We start from the raw sequence: 22,006 nt of genomic DNA on the forward strand, positions 1-22,006 counted from the left end.
GCATTGTTGTATGTAATCCAGCTTTGACAAATGATTACAAGTTTTATTCAACAAGTGAGAGTCAACTTGAATTTCTTTGTGGGCAATACACAGATTTCATCGTTTAACTGTCGTTATTTGTTCACCATCCAAACTACATGAAATAACATGACCAATCCAACAGGTTTTTGTCGCGGGGGGTGTTGCGTGTCACTTTTCAATTCAGAGCGATGCACGGCAAACCACGAGCGCTTCGCGAAAACACATTGACTCGAAGCTTACATGATTTTGGATAAATCACACCTCATTTCGCAATAAAGTAACGCTACTAAGCCGAGAGTTAAGAAGTACAAGATAGATATGTAAACGCCGATTATTTAAATAATTAAGACCGTCTGAGAGTTTTACTCGTACGGAGTTGTTGGGACTTCTTGTGCCCAGTCATGGAAGCGATACGGAGATTTCTGCCCTGATGCCGCGATCTCTCCCGTCATATTTTTTCTAAATAAATGTGAGTATACTACTTTTTATACTTTCATGCATGACTTAAGTACTTTGGCTTAATTTATCGATGGTTTGTAGTTAGCTAGCGATGTCTTGCATACTAGTATGAGTATTGTTTGTGGTACCGTGTTAACGTAAGCTACTCTCATCTTCAGCCATCTCAAAAGTCCGGTTGCGAAGAGAAAAGTAATAGTTTTCTGTACTTCCAGGGACGCGATGTTACTGGCCTCAGCTGTGGTCGTGTGGGAATGGCTCAGCGAGCACGGGCGCTGGCAGCCGTACAGCCCGGCGGTGTCTCGTCACATAGAGGAGGTGATACGAAGCGATCCCCGCGGCGGCAGCATCGTCCTAGGCCAAGCTGACAACCGCCTGTCGCCCTACATCATCGATTTACAGTCCATGCATCAGTTCAGACAAGACACGGGTAAGATGAACATATATAACAAGTGACTATAGTACAATGAATAGTTAACTATATATTAAACTAGAAAAGTGAAAAAAATCCTAATACTGTGGTGAGGTTCAAAAACACTAGATGTATAATAAATATAAATATACTACAGTAGTTAATTACTAAGCAATTAAATAATTAAGAGACAAAGGTTTAAAATTGCAGTATACGTCAATGTACTATACTTTACTATAGTAAATACCGTACTGTAGTGTTTTTCATGTGTGAATATTTTGTGACCAGTGCTTGACCTGATATAACAAATCCATTGATGGTCAGTAAAACCTTAACAAAAAATGAGATTTAACTATTTAAACAATGATTTAACAATGAATATGTTGGTCAGTCGTAGCAAAGTAACGGTGCAATTTAAGGCAGAAAATGAAGAAATAAAGATCTTATATGTATAAGAACTATTTATTAACCACTCAGTGGTAAACAAGTTAACAGGCAAGTTTTGTAAAAGTGTTTAGTCAGTATGTTCTGTAAACATAGTTTTGTAGCAAGCATTCAGCAGTTTTGAATGAAGTGTTTACATCTGCAAGTATCACTCATGTGACCTTGGACCAAAAAACCATTCATAATAAGGGCTCATTATAGTTGTGCGAAGGTCCTACAGTGTAGCTGCGATGGCGTAGACTACTGTTGAGTCCCAATGCGCCTACTTATACTACGACCTAAAAGTATGTACTGTTTTTGTGAGGAAAATGTACATACTTTTGAGTGTGTAGCAAAAGAGTATGCACGTTCTGGGACATACTTCGATGACGTCATGCAACGTGAACGAAAACGTGGTTGCCTAGTTATGCACACCACGAATGTTAAAGAAGCAAAAGCACAAACATTAACCTGGCTTTGAGAGCAAATGTGATGTAATGACTAGGGATGCTTAACGATTATTGGCGATTAATCGTTAGCAGAATAAAAGTTTTTGTTTACATCATATATGTGTGTGAACTGTGTATAATAACTTTGTATAAATAAATGTACACACATGCATGTATTTGTTTTAGACGTTTACATGTGTATATACATTTGTATATTTATGTATAATTTATATTATATATATAAATATAAATACTTAATATATACATTTTTTTAAATTATACATAAATGTGTTCATATTTATATATATATATATACATATTTATTATACACAGTTTACACACATATGTGATTTAAACAAAAACTTTTATTCTGCTAACGATTAATCGCGATTATTTTTTTAGCATCCCTAGTAATGACGTCACAGATATGCAAATTAGTACGTCAAGAATCGATTCTGAATCGAATCGGGACCCTAAGAATCGATTCTGGATCGATTCATGAGGGTCCAAGCGATTTCCACCCCTAGTGGCTAACTCTACCCTCCCGCATGTTAGAGTTAGTGTGACTGAGAAACATGTAAAATTATCTTCTTATGGTTGACTCTGTGTTCGACTTAATGCAGGGCTGTGTAAACCCATCGGTAGATTAACTAAGCGCATGGTAACATAAAACTATTGACGAGTCGAGTCGTGCAAATGAGTGATAAAAATACAGTGGCACATTCCAATTTTTGCCGCAGCTGCCCCATGCCACCCCCCAAAATGCTGCCCTAAGTAGCTACCACTAGTATTGGGGTATAGTAAAAATTCATATTATAACGGTATGAAACCGTGAACCGCCCAGCACTAACCTTCTTTATGGAGAAACTAGTTGCATGCATTGCTTGGGTGTGATTTTGACCCATTCTTCACACAAACAATCTTCAAATCTTCAAGGTTCTGTGGGCCTCTTCTATGAACTCTGATCTTTAGTTTTTTTCCATAGATTTTCAGTTGGATTCAAGTCATGTGATTGGCTGTGCCATTCTAGCAGCTTTATTTTCTTTCTCTGAAACCAGTTGAGTTTTCCTGGCTGTGTGTTTGGATTTGGGTTTACTCTAGGCTGCACGATTAATTGAGAAAAAAAAAAAAGAATAACGATCTCAATTTATACATAAATGAGATCTTCTTTCTAAATGATGGTGATTCACTTGCATATATTTATACCCTGTATTCAGATGCTCCATTCACATGTTCACGTATTTACATTACAATCCAGGATGCTATTTCAGTCAAACTTGCTCACATTCACACAGTGTAAGCCCAAACCCTATTCATTCACTAATCAGACCTGATCGTTTTTCTCCTCTCTCTTCCTCATTTGCGTTTTGCGGCAGACCTAAACACAGTCGGTTTACTTGGTGGATTTGGAGCAGCAATTTTCAGACAAAAGAGGAAAAACGAGCACCATTGCAGAAAATCCTGGCGGGGAGATAGTGACGATGTAACAATATTGGTTTTGAAAAAAATAAATATAATAACCAAATATTTTTCATTGGACATGAAGCACTGTAATTGTCCACATTTGTGTACCGCAGGTTCAAGTTACACAGAATTAAGTATTATGATGCAAGCAACTAAAAAATTGAAGGTTAAGTTAATCAAATGTAAAGTTACAGGGTCCACTCCTTCAAGTTCAAAAAATGTGCATCAATTCTTCAAAAAATCAACCCAAACGCTCTCTGTATCACTGCCACAAGTTCCCCATCAGAAAGGGTTTTAAACATGAGGGGAACATTGTAACATGCCCAGCGTTTCTCTCTGATGCCTCAAAATATTGATCGTTAAGTGTTTAAAGGGTTCGTGTTTTTAAAGTTTTATGGTTGGCCAGTTTGAGTGTACAAAAGCACTGGTGCTATTTATTTTAATTATTTTTATTCATTAATGTCAACATTGTTTATGTTTAACAGCAAGGGCCCTATTTTAACGATCTAAGCGCATTGTCTAAAGCGCAGAGCGCAACATCTAAATGGGCGTGTCCGAATCCACTTTTGCTAATTTAACGACGGGAAAAATGGTTTGTGCGCCAAGCGCATGGTCGAAAAGGGTTGGTCCTATTTTTCAATGAGTAATGGGAGTATTTTGGGCATAACGTGCAATAAACCAATTAGAGTCTCAGCTCTCATCCCCTTTAAAAGCCACTTGCGCTGGTGCTATGTCTAATCTCTATTTAGATGACAGACTTTGTAAACTGAAAAATTAAGCGGAGGAAGAAGATCCCCAGTTTAAGATTAATGTTAAATAATTATGTTGTTTTTCACTTGTATTGAAATTGTTTTCTTTTAGTCATGCAAGTAAAAAAGCAGGCTTTTAATTGCTTTAAATATATGGCTATCCAATATCATCAAAAAATAATGTATGTAAGAAAAGGTTTGTACTCTAAAAATACTTTATTTGTAACAAACAGGAGATAAAGAATTTACAAACAGTTCTCCGCACGTTTCAGCACTCTGACAGCTTAATGAGTTTTTTTAAGCATTACTTAAAAATGTTTCTCATCTCACCATATCCACACAGGGCTCAAAATTAACTTTTTTATTTGGTAGCACTGGTGCTCCCAACTTTAAAGAGTTAGGAGCACCAGCAAAAATTTAGGCGCATCCATCCAAAAATTAAAAGGCACCTAAACTACAATGTATATGTTAATAGATTTATTTTATTAAAAATAAAACGCCACCATGGCCAGCATTTAAAATTTGGTCTTCTATTTATTTTATTTTATTTTTGCTGCATAGATTCCAAAATTAATACCCAAATGCTGTTGAAATAGTATAGCAATAATAATTTAACAATTACAGGTAAAATGATTAAGATTACAATAGAAAATCTAGCAAACACGTAAAGCACTGATTAACTGGGACATTACAAAAGTGACCTTAATATAGAAGGCTAATAACTGCATTACCAGGATGCTATAAATAGGCAATGTTTTAAAAAATACTATAAAAACATACCATCACATGGTCCATCAACATGGACCACAAGGATGTTTGTCGGATGTCCATTCACCAGCGCATGCGCACATACACTATCAAACACTCTTTGACAGACAGGTCGGTGTCCCCATCAATAATGAACACATTTGTCATGACACTACTTGTGTTTTTGGCACTTTCGCCATGTTTAAGCAAGGTCTGGCGCTTAAAATGTTTTGATTCAGCCACCAACGCCGTTTTAAAGGATTAACAGTAAACACAGTAAGTTACATCGAGCCATTCTCATAGCGGAGACACACGTAATCTTTAACCCACTCTCTCCGAAAGGTTTAACGTCAAGTCTTATTTTCCGGTGGTGGAGTCGCATTTGAATCCGGAACGTCGTCATTAATTACAGTAAAAACATAGGCTGTAATCGGCTCGTTCTCATCACGCTCGCGGTTCGTCTTTCACATTTTCGCGCTTCACGTACCAACGTAGCACGGCAACAAGGAATGACTGACGCTCATATTAGCCAATCTGCGCTCTTCATTAAACGCAAGAACATAATGGTGAAATTTGATTGGTTATGTAACGTTGGAGAGAACACTGAACCTGGGACAGCAGCACAGCATCACAATCTAAATCAAGTCGCACCACACAACAAAATGGGCAGTCGCACAAATGCTCCCAAATATATTTTAAGGTCGCACAGATTAAATTTCGGTCGCATATGCGACCAAAATAGTCGCAATTTCGAGCCCTGTCCACAGGTACAGAGTCATCATATACAATAAATCCGTGAGGTAGCATTTAAAAAAAGCATTTAAAAACAGATACATTTGTTTAAAGCAAAGCATTTATTTACTTACCAGGCTACAGGTGAAGCAGCTCTTGGCGTCTTCTAACGTCTCATAATTAGTCCTCATTTATATCCAAGAGACTCAATAATAATCTTTTACATTCAATCCTTTAATCTTTCATATTTAAAAGCGTGTTTGTGCTGCTGCGCATTCATGTATGTGATAAGTAAACCCGCGTTGTCGTCCCGTTTATAGGCGCATATTACTAATGCGCTCTTTAAATAACAAAAAACATATTGCGCCATTGACTTTAGACTTTAGAGCAGGTTTTTGTTGTTCAATGGCGTAGTCTATTTTAGTTGCCTCAAAATAGCAAGGCGCCAACAATGCGCCTGATCACACCTTCTTTTTAGACCTGAATGCCCATGGGCGCAAAAGGGGGCGCAAATGCATTTGCTATTTAAACAATGTGTCGCTAAACATGAAAATGATAATTGCGCAGGGTGGAAACTAGCAAAAGACACTTGCGTCGCGCATTGCGCTGCATTGCGCCGGGTGTAAGATAGAGCCCCATATCTTAATCTTAAGTTGTCTAAAATAAGGAAAAGAGACTTTTAAGACATTAAAAAAACATTGTTGTTGAAAAAATGAGAATCGTGTGAGAGAATCATGATCTCATTGTCCATAGAGAATTCACATTTAGCAAGAATCCTGCAGCCCTTGTTAACTCATCATGAGATGTTTCTTGCATGACACCCTGGTAATTAGACACTGTTTTATAGACCATCAGTGACTGAACCAGCTGTTACTATTTACACTGACAAGGGTCAGGATTGCTTTTTTTATTACTGACTGCCTTGGCTTTCCATGGCTTTTTAGACCTTCTCCTTCAGGGTCTAATACTTCTGCTTGTGTCATTTTACATGATTACACATAACTTAATTTATGGACATCTATGGGTTGATTTCTTGATGGTTGTTACCAACATCTGGTCAATATGTCATGTCAATAGCACCTTTAGAAATAAATATACTAAAAAAACAGTGACGCGTTCAATACTTATTTTACCTGCCGTATATTACTTGTTCAGAAGACATTTGTATGACGTCTAGGATGTACTTCTAACTGTCATGTCAATGTACAAGACAGATCCACCCTGATGCGTTGATCACATACAGAGTAGTGGAATGACGTCAGGGTTAGAAAAAAACTGGATTTTTATGTTTGGGAAAATGAATCCTTTAGGGCAAAGCTTGAACTACTAGAACTGTGTTTATGACACACTGACAGTAAGGTTTTAGGGATGTTTGTGACAATCCTACTTTGTCAGGACTTGTCCCAGGAACCTGCAAAGTTACTTTTTACACAAACTCACATTCCATTATGTACTACTCAGGGAATTAAGCACACTTCTAGGTGAAAGAACGAAACTGTTAAGATGGATAGAGGAGTTAGGGAAAGGGGAGTGGTTGTGATTGTGCAACAGGCTGTGAAGTTTCATCCACTCTGGCCCCTGGGGCCGTCAGTTATTCTGTTTTCAGACTGGACACAGACACACATACAAGGCTGGATTGTGTTTCTCCTGATCCAATTACTCTCACATGGTTGGGCTAAAGAGTAAAGGGAATGTTCAGATTTGTTGTATTGCCTCTGGCTCACCATTTTGTGATTGGTTTCTGGTGGTTTCGCTCACTTTCATAAACACTCACATAAACTGCAGTTTTTATTGTTGCTCATTTTGCTCAATTTTCCCTTTTGCAGTGCACTGTTTAAATTGTTTATGAAAGGCCATAACCTTAGAAAATAAAAAATAAACAAAGACAGTTGAAATGACATTAATTATAATTAGTAGTAATGCACCGATGTATCGGCCGCCGATATTTATCCGCCGATTTTTGATGAATTTGAAATCGGCAATAGCACGAGAAAGGCCGATACAGATTTTGTATTAATTAACTGCATAAATTTTTTTCCATTAAATGTAAAAAATGAGTTAATGTTGTTAACTAAAAACCACCTTTGAAGGTTGTCATGCTGTCTTATTATATTTGTTTTAGCTTAATTTGTGCCTCTCTAATTATGTTGGTCAGTTGAATGTTAATTAGATCAAATCCATGTTCACTAAAAATTATTTGATGCAGAAATTAACTAGCTAATAGACCTGTATAGTATTGTATACAAGTGTTTAATATCGGTATCGGCCAGAAGTTGTCTGTTTAAATCGGTATCGGCCCAAAAAATCCTATCGGTGCATCCCTAATAATTAGTCTAAAAGTATGCAAGTATAAAATAGTAAAACTAGTAACTAAAGCGCTGGTCTAACAGTTAATTCATTCTCATTTTTGAAGTTATAGTAGAGCCAAAATGAAGAAAAATTTGATCCATTTCTCACCCTCCTGCTATCCTAGATGTATATTCTTCATCTAACAACAAAAAATATTTTATAAAAAATATGCAGTCACTGTCTTTTCATGGGAACCAACATTTTAAAGACAATACAGAAGATTATCCATCCATCATTAAGTCCATTATTTAAGCAATCCCCTCACCATCATACGTTTATTAAATGTATTGTGAAAAAAAAACAATATTTTAAGCGCATCTCAGCAAAATTGAAACCAAAAACTGTGTCACAATGAGAAAACTTCAGATTGCATTGGTTTTTGTATGTCTCATGATGACTAGTTGCATCCACCAATGATAATTGAAGTCAATGATTAGATAATTTTGGTAACCTACTTCAATGCAATATTGTGTGATCTTAACTCTTTCTATGGTATATTTAAAAATTAAAATGTTTAAACAGGAAAAATAGAAAAAGCGATTTTTTTTTTTCATTTGGGAAGGAAAGGGAAATAAAAACGGGGGCCTCAATGGAGGCAAAGAGCCAGCGACAATAGAGCAGATGGATAGACCCCGTTCACCTGCTGTAGGGCTTTGTGCTGCTGTTGCAGAGGTCCTGGGATCCTTAACCCAGTTTCACAGTTTATGATCTACTGAGGGACAACTTTTACTCCCACACATACTTGCACAAGCATGCAAACCTAAATGGCTGGCATGTGATTGTGGACATGGCCATCTGTTGCTGTGTCTGCAGTGTGCAGAGGAGTCAAAATATTATTTAGTTTTATCTATACAAACTTTATTTTGTGACTTCAGTAGCCACGAAAACCAGAATCTCTACCAAAGAACTAATGTGCTTTTGTGCAGTGACCCGTTTTATGTCAAAATAGCTAAATTTGATTTCCACATCCTTTTTAAGATCACCCTAACTCAACAACTAACTCATCTCTTAAAGGGATTGTTCACCCACAAATAAAAATGCTGTTTATTTACCCTCAGGCCATCTGATATATTGGCCTTTTTCTTCAATAGCACAATAAAGAAGATCATTTGCAGAAACCCACAGTGCTCTGTAATTCATATAATGCATTTATATTTAGTTCAAAAAGTATATAAATCCAATGCAAAAGCAATCCCCATGACTCCTGGTGACATAATGTTGACATATTGACGTCTTGTGAAGCCAATTGATTGATTTTTCTTAATTGAACATTGTACAGCATGATGTTCTTGTGGTGTTTGGTGGTTGTGGCAAACATCGGACAGTCTGCAGGTGAGTAAATAAACAGCTAATTTTTTATTTTTGGGTGAACTTTCCCTTTAAATATACACAACCCTATCCACTGGACTAAAAATAACCTAGAAAAATCAAGGTTAATTTGACCAAACGGGTTGGGTTTGCCCGTACTTGACCCGAAAATGGATTGGAACAACCCAGCATTTTTTAGAGTGCAAGGAAGGGAGGAAAAGCACGCATTATTGTTGTCTATTCATAAAAGAACGTCAGTATGGATACAAAAAGCTGGGCGGAGACAGTTGTTTCTGGCATGGGGCAGGGCAAATAAGGTGAGAAACAGTTGAAGAGTAATTAAAGCACACGAAACAATTTCTTTCACCTATTTTTTTGGAACACCCTTTATAATTTGAATAAATTTAATTTTAATTAAATAAACATCATGCAAATTCATACAAACATGAATAATTTTATGTTAAATTGCCGTTATTTGCTTAAAATGGTAAAGCTTAAAAAAACAGCTGCTACATCCACGACTCCAATGAGTTAATACATGTTTTCTGAAGCAACATGTTATGTTTGTGACATGAAACGTTTAGCATTGAGTTATTTTCAAAAATATAAACAATAATTTTGTCGTATTTGTTCTCGCGTGTCTTATGACTAATTATAATGTATGCGCTTCGTCACAGAAACAACCGAGTGTTAAAGTTATCAGCATACCTCCATATGTGTTAATTTGCTTAATAAGCTAAAAATTAGTTATTAGAATATAACCTCGAGTCATTGGGATTACTTTAATGATAATTGTATGTGCTTTTGGGGGCTTTGCCATTTGGAAGCCCATATAAGAGGATAACATGATGGCATTTTTGTCAGCAATTTGTCTTAAGTATGTCTTTGGATTATTTGTGTGTGTCTCAAATACTTTGTAACTAATAATTTCTACTTATATTACGTGCACTGCTGCTATGCCTTAAGCTAAGTGAATGTTGTGTATGTTGCACCCAGGTACACCCAGTTTGATTGAAAAGTGCTTCCCTAAATAGCTTCAGAACTTGATCTGGACCCAGCAGATTCATTCTCATGAGAAGAATGAACTTAATGTCTTTTCTGTGTCTAAGAGTGAACTAAATGTCTATTCTGATGAATAGATTTAGTTCAAAGTATGCATAACAATAGTCATTTGGCTTGTTTAAGGGAGGCTAAGTATCACAAACAATGTGAATGGATTCATCAGAGTACATGAGTACACGTGATTATTAAACCAGTAATACCAGTAGGATTGATTTGTTACATTATAAACTAGAAAGTGTGATTAAGACTACTCTTTGTCAAATAATAATGTAAAGAACATTCTGTGAATCAAACTTTGATGCTCCTTATCACATATTTAGATTATGAGACTTTAACCTGGATTTTACTGGCAGGGTGACATATTTCTTTGGAATGTATCTGCACACGTTATTTATTATTTAGTTAATAATGTTTCTGTTTACCTCCTTCAGGTACAATAAGACCAGTGCGAAGGAGTTTCTATGATCCCACCACAGCACCAGGCCAAGGTTGGATATGGGAGTGGGAAAATGACTCTGGTTCCTGGACCATGTATGACATGGAGGTAAACATTGCCTTGCAAGCAGCACAAGATCAACAGAAACCCTGGTTGGACCTGACAACTTTGGGCTATTGCTACCTCGTGGACTTTCAGAACATGACCCAGTTTAACAAGCAAACGCAACGGAAACGGCGCATCCAGAAACGCTCTGACATGCCATATCCATTTATCTGTGGGACACTGCCCAAATCTACACAGGCTTGGAGTACTGGCTCAAAAACCGAAAGGACGCTTAGAGGAGTTACATCAGGTGGGGGCTCTACCGGTGCCCTTCTTGGGATAGGCATTTCTGGGTCTACCCTGAGTAGAAAAGGAAGTATGGTTTACCCTAGCGGGACACTTTCAGTGTCATCCCTCGCCCCTGTTGGACAACCGTGTGCGTGCCAGCAGTGCATGCTGGTGATGAGTATAAAGGCGAATGCCACAGCAACACAAACGCTAGGACGCAAACCTCATGCAACGAAACCTAAACCCAGTTTTGGGACGCTTCCAAAAAACTCAAAATCTTTGTCTGTTTTAAATTCGTATTCTCATGCACTACCAGATGGTTTGCCTTTAAGCTACTCCCCTTCTGGAAAAACCAAGAAGTCTAGCGATTTTTCCCATTCATTTTCCCATCTTACTCCGGACACTGCCGCTCTCTCAATGTCATCTAGCTGCCATTTGCCTCCACCTTTAGCCTCGACTCCTGCTTTGTCATTTTCCAATCAGCATTCTTCATCCACACAAAACACAGCGTCTTCAGTAACATTGGTGCCAACTGCCACGCTCGTCAACGTGTCAAGTACCACATCGTCCACAACTTCTTCAACGTTACCCCAACAACGCTCTGCTGCCTATGCTGCCCCTATACCATCTCGTGCCAGTCTGGCAGGGCTTAGCCAGCCCGCTTTGCAAAAAATCGCAAGGGCACAGTCACAGGCGCTTATTGCCTCTGGGTGAGAAAAGCTATTTTCACTTTTTCTTGGAAAGTTTCTCAATCTCAAGACTAATGTGTAAATACAATTGTGTTGTTTTCTTAAGACTTTTTTTGCTTTTTATCTAACTCTCTGATAATCTGGATAGCGTCTAGAGTAGTGCAGCAAAACTTTTTATGCCGTTTAGGGCCGCACGATTATGAAAAATCATAATTGTCGATTATTCACAGTGATATTTAGGGCTCCAGACTAACTTTTTTCACTAGGAGCACAGTGGCCCCCAACTGAAAATTTTAGGGGCACAACCAGAAAATTTAGGGGCACATATCGTACGTAAATCAACATGCTAACCAAATATTCACATTTCTACTAAGTAATACACTGTATTACTAATAAATACTTTGATGATAGATGCTGAAAGTACAATGTGCTGTTTTAAATTCAGTGTCACATCACAAAAAAGGTCAAATTTACTGGTCGCACATGTGCGACTGGATTAGGGCTGCATGATAAATCGCATGTGTTTGTCAGGCGCATCTCGTCAGTAATGCCGGTTCCTTGATGATTAGTGTTAAATTGCCATCAGCTGTTTTCAGATGGAGCAGCTTTAACTACACAGAGCCGTAGTTCACTGACAATCAGGGCAATTTCACATTAATTATCGCGGACGTATCGCCTGCGATATGGCCCAGCTTGTCAGGGAACAACGGCTCTGTGCAGTTAATGTCGCGCAATCTGAAAGCAGCTGTTGGCGATTTAATACTAATCAAGGAACCAGCATTACTGACGTGATGCGCGTGGTATAGTAATATACTAAGTAAAATAATGTTAAGTAAGGGATAATGTAGAGGCAGCCGGTAGTTATTGGGAAATAAGCCCCGACAGTGTGATCAGGACCCAACGCAAATACCTTATTAAGATCCTCTGCTTCATACTTGTCTGTCTCCATTTTTTTATCTTTAACCAGTCTTTGAGAAGTTTTAATGCCCATTCTGTATTTTTTTGTGTGTTGGCTTTGTAGCTGTCATGCTCTATTTTGTCAAGTTCAGTCTCAGTAAGCTGTCTGTGTCTTGTCGTGGTTGTCGAGTGTTTGTCACAAGATGGCGCCAAACAGACAGTAATCTTTATTGGCGCGGAGCGATTTTACTCGTGCAAGTAGTCCGGCTATGCGTTATTATTTTGGTGCAGTTATTATTTGAAAAAAACGAACCTGCAAATGTCAACTGACCAATCAGAATCAAGCATTCCAGAGAGCAACATATAATTATGGGAGTTATGTTTTCAGTAAAAAATTTCAAAACTAATTGCTTAACGCCACGTCAACTTATTAATTTTAAAATCTCTGATACATCACTGTATATGATGCCCAAACATACTGCCGAAATGTACAGAAATAAGTACAATTGGACAGCTGTGATAGAGGCTTTGGGCGATTATGTATTTGTTTCACCTGCAATTGTAATCTTGATTCATTTTGTTTAAACACAACAATGATATCTCAAGGTCCTGAACACACAGACTTTGTAAAAATGTGTTCGACAAAAACATAAATCTGTCTAAAATCAATTCTGAATCACAAGGCTGCGATTCTGTGTTTCATGCGCAGCTTGGGCATGTAGGCCTACTACGGCGTTTCAATCTAAAATCATTTCGAGTCTGAGTCGTTTATAAACGTGCATTTAAAAAAGCAACACTTTTAAACAAAATCATTCAACATATCCTTTATTATCATGAAAATACCTGAAACAATTTGAAGAACGGTGATATAAAAATTCTTATAGACATTTCCTGGAATAGCGTATGGTACTTCTTCTGTGGCACAAATGGAGTTTCTTCTCGAGAGTGCCCTCTGGCTTTTGGATGTGCTGGGATTTCACTGTAATTTATTAAAATTCATTCATTTACAAAGCGCGATTTTGGACGATTAATCGTTACAGCCCTACTACTCAACATACAGAGTTTACTATCACTTAAAAAAAATTACTAAATTTTGTCACTTAATAATCCAGACTTCTATTTAGCTTTTCTGTTTACCATTTTTCTTTGATATCAGCAATGCAATATGAACGAAAGATCTATAATATAATAATTTCTTGTATTCAATTTTGAATGCTTCCCTTTCGGTCAGGATAAAATATACAAGCTCGCTCAAAACCAGATCATTCTTCTTGTCCCAGATTAATTCATTTAACTTTTTTCTCAGTTTAAGTTTAATCTGGTATTAAATGACAGATTTTCAATGTGAAGTTCTTTTGGACCACAACATCTAACCTCCTTAATCTTTGTGTGCTTGTTTTTTTTTCCTTCCTTGCATGGGAGTGTGTTTCTCACGTTTCTTACTCCGCTAAATTACCCCCGTCTGCGCTATTTGATGGCCATCTGGGGACAGAATGCCCCCCTCTCGTGCATATAGCCGTTTCTGTGTTTTTTCCCCTAAGCTCTCAGCGGTAATTTTGCGTTCACACTGGGATTCTGCAGCAAACCTTTGTTGAAATGACAAGGACTCGTCTGCATTAGCAACACAATGCTGCCCCATCTGAAGCATTTACCCTAGTAGACTCTGTGTGTTTGTGTCTGCGTGATAGTCTAAGAATTGATTGAAATTATAAGCAGACGGTTTTGACGATTTCAGTTGTAATAATCTTGGCCCTGTTTTATGAGGTGTGCGGTGTAGAAATGGTTTGAGCTGTATGCATAGTTACGACTTGACAGCATTAATACAAACACAGTTTTTGGTGTCTTACGCAACGATTGCAACATTTTGTCAAATTTCATTCATGTTAATTTTGTTTTTTAACAGGAACATGCCCTTTTGTATTTTACATGCAGATTTGTAATGATAGATGTGATTCGAATGTTTAGCAAGCAGCTTTAGTCTATTAAAGGTGTTGTGGCACACATGTGTGTTTCAGATTCAAAAGAGCATATTAAATGGTTTGTCTGCTGCAAGCCTTCCTAATAGTACATTGTGTCTTAAAGCCATCTGGAAAGAGAGAGAGAGAGAGAGAGAGAGAGAGCAGCAGTTGCTGAGCATGTGTGTGAGAGTAAAGAAAAAGACAAGTCTGTTGTAGTGGTAAGATCAAGGGTCATTAAAGGTCAAAAGCTTCCCCATTAGCTGAGCAACCTTCTACCCTCCCATATCAGACACCCTTACAAACTCTTAGCATTTCAATGGAAAGCAGAACAAAACAAGCAAAGAAATTAAAACTAGTGCAGTGATAGCGGTTATTGACCAAAATGCATTAGTAACAATCATGTCATCATTTTAAGCATGTCCCCTTTTTTAACCTCTTAACCACTTAATCATACTTTCAGTTCTCACTTTCATGTGAAAATAACATTTGTTGAAGACAAAGAGGCTGTTTACACTTGGCATTGACATGCTTTTTCGTCGAATGGATCACAAGTGGACGACATTAATGCCAGGTGTTCAAAACTTTTTGAGCTCGTTCACTTTCGACCACTTTCAACCATATTCAGAGGTAGTCGAAAATCCTTTCGATGGGATTGCTTTTGTAGTGTAAACGCACATGTGGTTGAATGTGTTCGAATAGCCACAGGAGACCGCCTCCTCTCCACCCATTTATCTAATCTGAGGTACTGAGCACAATGTTTTACGTCATTTCTGACTTCTGGCACAAACACATGGTGTACAGTAATTTTAGCATTTCATTAATAAAACGAAAGTGGCTGATCTCTGCGTAGTTTCATTTTGCAAGCGTGTGAAAGTTGTGCGATCTTATTTCATCAATTGCGCTGAAATATCAGAGAAAGCTCTAACATATACATGTAGAAAACACTGTGCAGCATGTTTACTTACAACACAAGCAGCGGATTCTGACATAATATTAGTTTGCGTCCATATAAACTCGTCATTACTCCTGCTCGCGTTTAAATGACAAGAGGGACTCGCCCACAGTCTCGACAGACCACCCCCTCACAGTATTCAGGGCAGAAGCGGTCAAAAGTGGACAAAAGAGACGGATTTAAATACCAGGTGTATACGTGATGTGTCTCTCTCGTCCACTTGTGATCTGATCGAGGAAAACACATCTTAATACCAAGTGTAAACAGCCCCAAAGTGTAGTACAATGTTAGGAGAAAATATGTTACAATTTCCAATGTACATTCAGGGCTCTAGACTGACAACCAAATGGTAGCAATTTGCCACCAAAATTTGAGAGTGTGCCACTGAATTTTACATCGTCGCACATGTGCAACCAGTAAATTTGACCTTTTTTTTGTGATGTGACACTGAATTTGAAACAGCAAATTGTACTTTCTGCATCTATCATCAAAGTATTTATTAGTAATACAGTGGAAATTTGTAGAAATGTCATTATTTGATTAACGTTGTGTGCCCCTAAATTTTTTTGGTTGCGCCCCTAAAATGTTCAGTTGGGGCCACTGTGCTCCTAGTGAAAAAAGTTAGTCTGGAGCCCTGTACATTGGGTGCATGTATATGCACAGGTACAGTTATATGTTACTAGGGGTGTCACGATTCTAAGGTTCTTTTTTTTACATTTTTTTGAAAGCACAAAAATTGTTATGCCATTTTTAGACTAGACTTTTATGAAATATAGGGCCAGATTTACTAAACAGGGCAAATTAGCGCATGAGCGCAATTCCAAAAATGCGCTGATGGGAGTGGTGATATCTGCGGGTTATTTACTAAAAAAGCGCTAATTAAATAACACAGGCGCAACAGCTGATTTCCATAATGACCAACCAATCTACTAAGAGCAGCGCAAATTAGCGCATGGTTGCAAATAAGCAGAGATGATGCTCCTGCAGGTGCATGTGATATACAGGCCGATAAATAAAGGCAGAGAGACGCGTGAACTTATCTGGTAAAATGATCCTGGAAATCCTCTCCCTTCTACCATGCAGTCTCTGATTTCTGCGATGTCTCCTCCTAGCAACAACAATTGCAGCCATTTCGAGCGCAAAATGATTTAAGACATGCTTTTTTTCGGCGTTAAATAGTCGCGCAAATGCCATACATAACACATGCGCAAACATTAGTAAATCGCGTTGCGTGAATCATTTAAATAGTCTCCTCCCAAAATGTTTGCGTCTGAAAGGGAAACTCCTAGAAATGCATATGCAAACAGGTCAGTCGCAAAAAGAACTAGATCACACCTTTTCAGCGCTAATGATCCACTGCGCGTCTTTAGTAAATTCCGACATCGCTATTTACCGCCAAAATGATGGTTTACGCTGGCGCAAGCGCTTAGTAAATCTGGCCCATAATATCTGACCTTAAACCCAGAGATGCCCTGCCATGTTAGTCGTGCTGCCAGTGGAAAAATATGGTACACGCACATATGTGATAAAAAATATGCTTTTATTAGCGTCAGATGAGATTGTGAGACTATACCACTATAAGTCATGTTTAAATTCTGTTTTCATAACTCTTAAGCAACTGAAATAAGTGTTGTGAAACTTTAACAGATCTCAGTTCAGAGAAACTGGCACAAACACCGTTCTGCACTAGTGCATGCTCTGTTCTGATTGAGTTCAGCTGAAGGCGGGAGGCGCTGGCTGTTTTTTTGTTTCCCATGTAATGAGCAGCTTGCGTGGTGTCTCCTGCATCTGCCATGCTATCTTTTGACTGGCTGTAGCAGCATCGATGATTCCATTTTTTAATTCGAAGTTCGAGGTTGTGACTCAATTTTGATCGATTTCGATTTAAAATCTCCCTCATAAACGCATGCTGTGGCACGTGGGCAATGGCGTTCTGCGAGCATGAACAGCGTGCATAACGCACAACACTGTCCATAGAAAATCATTTAAAGTAGGCGTCTGCAACTGCCATAAATGAATATATAAAATATATTCCTGATAACTACCATACTGAATTTAGATTACATGTTATCTACTGTATAATATTGGTGTTGTCACAGGCATTTAGAAATATCTTTGTTTTTATCATTTTTTATGTCATTTTAAAGACTTATAGTGTGTGAATATACGCAAATGTCTGGCTTTAAGTAACACATGAGCAAATTTCAGAATCTTTCATTGTCGTATTATTAAGTATAAAGAAATATTGGGAAGAAAATGATTAAGGAATTGTTCGCGTTTATGATTTGTATGCCCAAGTAATATAATAAATGCACAGTTTAGTTACATTATAAAAGCAAAACACTTTACGTTCATGTTATGATTCATGTTGTCAAAATGACATGTGATTATAATTTGTCTGTAATGTGTAACAGTCTCTCTCTAATTCATAATAACTCTAGGTGTGCCACTTCAACCATTATACCACTTAAAAATACTACAAAATACATGTCTGAACTAATTAGTAAAACTTGTAGGATGAGTTATATTGTTGTTGTTGATTTCCTAGGGTGCCAACAGTACCCGTGAAGAACCTTAATGACTCCGGTCCTGTTCATCTGGCTCTAGCTGGTAGGAAAATCAGAGCCACCCTTAATGAACAATAATTAATTATTAAACTGACAACATGAAACTACATTATTCACAAGATTTGCTTTAAAACATAGACATGTATTACAGGTATTACTGGCATTCTGATGAGTGCAGCTGGACTACCCGTATGCTTGACTCGCTTACCTAAACAAGTTTTACATCCCCCACCTGTCAGTAAGAGTGACATCAAACCAGTTCCTGGCATTGGACACTATTGCCGCAAGACCACCAAGAAACAAGCCCGCCAAGGTAAGAATCCTTGGGTACATCATCTTACAGACATACTCAAATATGGATGTTATGCAGTTAAACCTAGTTGGTGTTTTTTCAGGTGGAACACCAGAGGAGGTGGTGAAAAGTTATTTGCAGAAGGTCAGGAATCCACCAGAAGAAGTAAGACATCCTCATTATTTCTATGCGATCTAGAACTTCCTCTGTGATTTATACTGTATGTAACTGGCCTTAAAACTAGGTGATTTGCGAGTAGGCGGCTAATATAAAGGATACACTGCCTATTTATTTACTTTGAACATTTCTACATTTCTCTTAAAGATGCATTGTGTAACTTTTAGAAGGATCTCTTGACAGAAATGCAATATAATGTACTTTATACAACTATACTATCAGTGGTGTATTTATTACCTTAGAATGAGCCGTTTTATCTACATATGCCTCGGGTCCCTTTACATGAAAGTTGCATTTTGCTCTGTTCCTGCAGTAATACAAAAAATTTGGGCTATTGGTTGTGTTGTATAAGCATTGTGTCTATTCTTTCAGGATTGCACTATATGCATGGAAGCTCTGGGAGGGCCGTCGGGTTACAAGGGTCCAGGTGTGACGAGTGCTTCACGTACAGAGTCAGTAGGGAGACTGACAAAATGTGGGCATGTTTATCATCAGCAGTGCCTTGTGGCCATGTACACCAATGGCAATAAAGATGGCAGCATGCAGTGTCCCACGTGCAAGACCATTTATGGAGTAAAAACAGGCAACCAGCCACCCGGTAAGATGGAGTACCATGTTATCCCTCATTCGCTGCCAGGACACCCAGACTGCAAAACCATCCGGATCATCTACAACATACCGCCCGGCATACAGGTATGATTAGTACCCGTGTCATTAAAGGGGACAGAGAATGAAAACCATTTTTACCTTGTCTTTGTTGAATAATGGTAGTCTACCCACATTCACAAACATACAAAAATTGCTAGACATGCTAAACATCTCAGTCTCATAGAAATTCCTCTTTTAGAAATGTCAGCCAGAAAACAGCCCAATCTGAAAAACTGATGCTTATGACATCACAGGCATCTAACTGCCCCTTCACTTTAAAATAATTGGCTACATTTTTTGAGTGGCAGCAAAGTAAGCCAATCAGTAATGAGATTGCAAGTTAAGCCAGTAGGGGGAGCCAAATAGGTGCAAAACCACTTGTTTAAAATCCCCCACCCTAATAGAGCTATCTGAGAGAGGTTTTTAGGAAGCTTCTAAGGCATTACAGACCCAAACAACATTTTTTTTGTCTACATGTCACATCACAGAACAACGATAAATACTCCGTTCAATCATTCTATGTCACCTTTAACGTAATCATGTAAGAATTGCAATTACTGAATGTGACCTAGACTGTGAAATCCCTGTTTAAGTCATTTTTGTAATTTGCTGTTTTATACATAAAATCATACAAATATAAATATAACCTTCATATCTTTAACATTGACTGGGCCACTTGACGAAGCTTGTATTTGTTATTATATTTAATAGCACTTTCTTTCTCTAGGGCCCTGGGCATCCAAACCCAGGGAAGCCTTTCAATTCAAGAGGATTTCCTCGTCATTGCTATATCCCAGATAATGAAAAAGGACGCAAGGTATGATCTCTCAACAAACAGTTCCTGTACAGTTTCTACTGCATTTAATCACAGATGCCTTCAGGGTTTTTCCATTAGATCAGCAGAAGAAAAACACACTGATCATTGGAGCCAGTTGATTTAGATGTTAATTCTAGGACATGTAGAACTTGACAAAATTAGCTTCTTCATACTTGACCAGTTTATATTTATGTTATTTCACATTTCTAATGATATCCATTTGTTTCTACCATATTCTCAGGTGTTAAGCATGTTGTTGGTGGCGTGGGATCGCAGGCTGATCTTCTCGGTGGGCTCCTCCAGCACCACAGGAGAATCGGACACCGTCATCTGGAATGAGATCCATCACAAGACAGAATTTGGCTCCAATCTTACAGGACATGGCTATCCAGACCCCTGCTATCTTGACAATGTACTTGAGGAGATAAAAGCCCAGGGCGTCACTGAAGATGAGGTACAACAGCAGTGAGGATGAGCAGGACAGAAAAGACAGGAACCCAATGGGAGTTGGAAGGCTTGAGGGATAGTAGATGGAGTGCTATTGAATCAGTATGAGATAAAATCTCAATACTGTGTGCTTTTGGCAAAAAGTAACACCCAATGGTAATAATGTTTGGTTAATGGTAAAGAAGTTTGGTTAAAGATGGAATATGGAGGTTTAAAGGATGAGAGTAAAGAAAGGAATCTGTGTGAGAAGGAAAAATGGGAGGTGGAGGGGACTCGTGAGGTAGAAAATAAAAGGGTCAAGAAAGTATCTGTCAAAAACAGCAAGTTTTGTTTGCTTAAGCTATGTTAAAGTAAGAAATTGTGAAAGTTGTCAAAACATTGCTAGCGTGGATGTATGCTGTTTCCTAGAACCAATGTAATTTGCATACTAAATGTTTTATGAATGTACTACTGTGATTATACTACACACACAACTCTTTCTGTGTATCAAAGCTTAGATTTTCTGAACTTCTATTTTTATATGATGATTGTGGATAAAATTCAAAGTTCAGTCAGTCAGAGTAATGCTTTTGAGGTTATCTTCATTTAAAGTCCCCATGTGGTGAAAATCAAGTTTTTATTGTTGTTAATATGTCTGAATGGTTTTTTAAATGTGCTTTAAGACAAACCATCTGCATATTCATTATTCAACACAATTGCTGACTATTTTTCCAAAGACAGACAGAACATATGCAGGTTAAAACCGCCTCCTACCTCGCAAACATGTAACCAATCACATCATGATATATATATATATATATATATATATATATATATATATATATATATATATATATATATATATATATATATATATATATATATATATATATATGTATGTATGTATGTATGCATTGTGAAACATGACTTAGCAGCTATGTCTCTTAAAACTCTTGAATGTAGAATCTATATAGATGTATATCTATGGTCTGAGCTGGTGTGATTGAGTAGAGGCGGGGACTAATTTGCATAGTCATGGATCCACGTATACTAAGGGCCAGATTTACTAAACAGTGCAAATGTGTGAAAGCGCAATTTCAAAAAAGTGCAGATGGGAGTGGACATTTCTGAAGGTGATTTTCTGGCAAGGCGCACGATAAAGAACACAGGCGCAAAAATCTAATTTCTATAATGACCCATGCAGTCTACAGCCCAATTTTTAGTCGTGTGTAAGCTCTACAGCGTAGGTTGTCCGTAGCCTGATGTGTACCCCGCAAAATTTTTAAAATCGCGTCAGTTCTACGCGGACTGCAAGCGCTGTGATTGGTCCATCAGAACCCCTCCCGTCAGGTAAAAAACTGCGTCATAGGTATTTCTGTTTGCGACGGTGAAAACAAAGATGAGCCAAGTTGAGGAATGATTTAACTCAAACTGCAACAAAAGTCGCTGTTAAAGCAACACTATGTAGTTTCCATCAACAAATGACTTACAGCTCCCCCATGTGGTTGAAAAGCGCAACGGTGCCTGGTATCAGACACTCTTCTGCAGGCAGGGGGAGGGGCGAGGCTGTGTTTCCTACCCTCCACCGCCACTTTCAGAGTGTGCTTGTAGCAGCTAGGAGGCTGCTCAGGTTGCAGCAACA

General features: G+C 38.0%; 1 protein-coding gene across 1 annotated transcript; it reads left to right on the forward strand.

Annotated features, from left to right (window-relative positions):
- Positions 1–186: 186 nt before the first annotated feature.
- Positions 187–21,213, forward strand: LOC135746656 (E3 ubiquitin-protein ligase DTX4-like). Its single transcript, XM_065265310.2, has 9 exons — positions 187–490; positions 693–907; positions 10,604–11,651; positions 17,986–18,047; positions 18,156–18,317; positions 18,400–18,461; positions 18,846–19,166; positions 19,849–19,938; positions 20,180–21,213. Coding segments are annotated over exons 1-9 (2,190 nt in total). The 5' UTR covers positions 187–488; the 3' UTR covers positions 20,408–21,213.
- The last annotated feature ends 793 nt before the right edge of the window (positions 21,214–22,006 follow it).

This window comes from Paramisgurnus dabryanus, chromosome 4 (assembly GCF_030506205.2).
Source record: "Paramisgurnus dabryanus chromosome 4, PD_genome_1.1, whole genome shotgun sequence".
In the NCBI taxonomy this organism is placed as follows: domain Eukaryota; kingdom Metazoa; phylum Chordata; class Actinopteri; order Cypriniformes; family Cobitidae; genus Paramisgurnus; species Paramisgurnus dabryanus.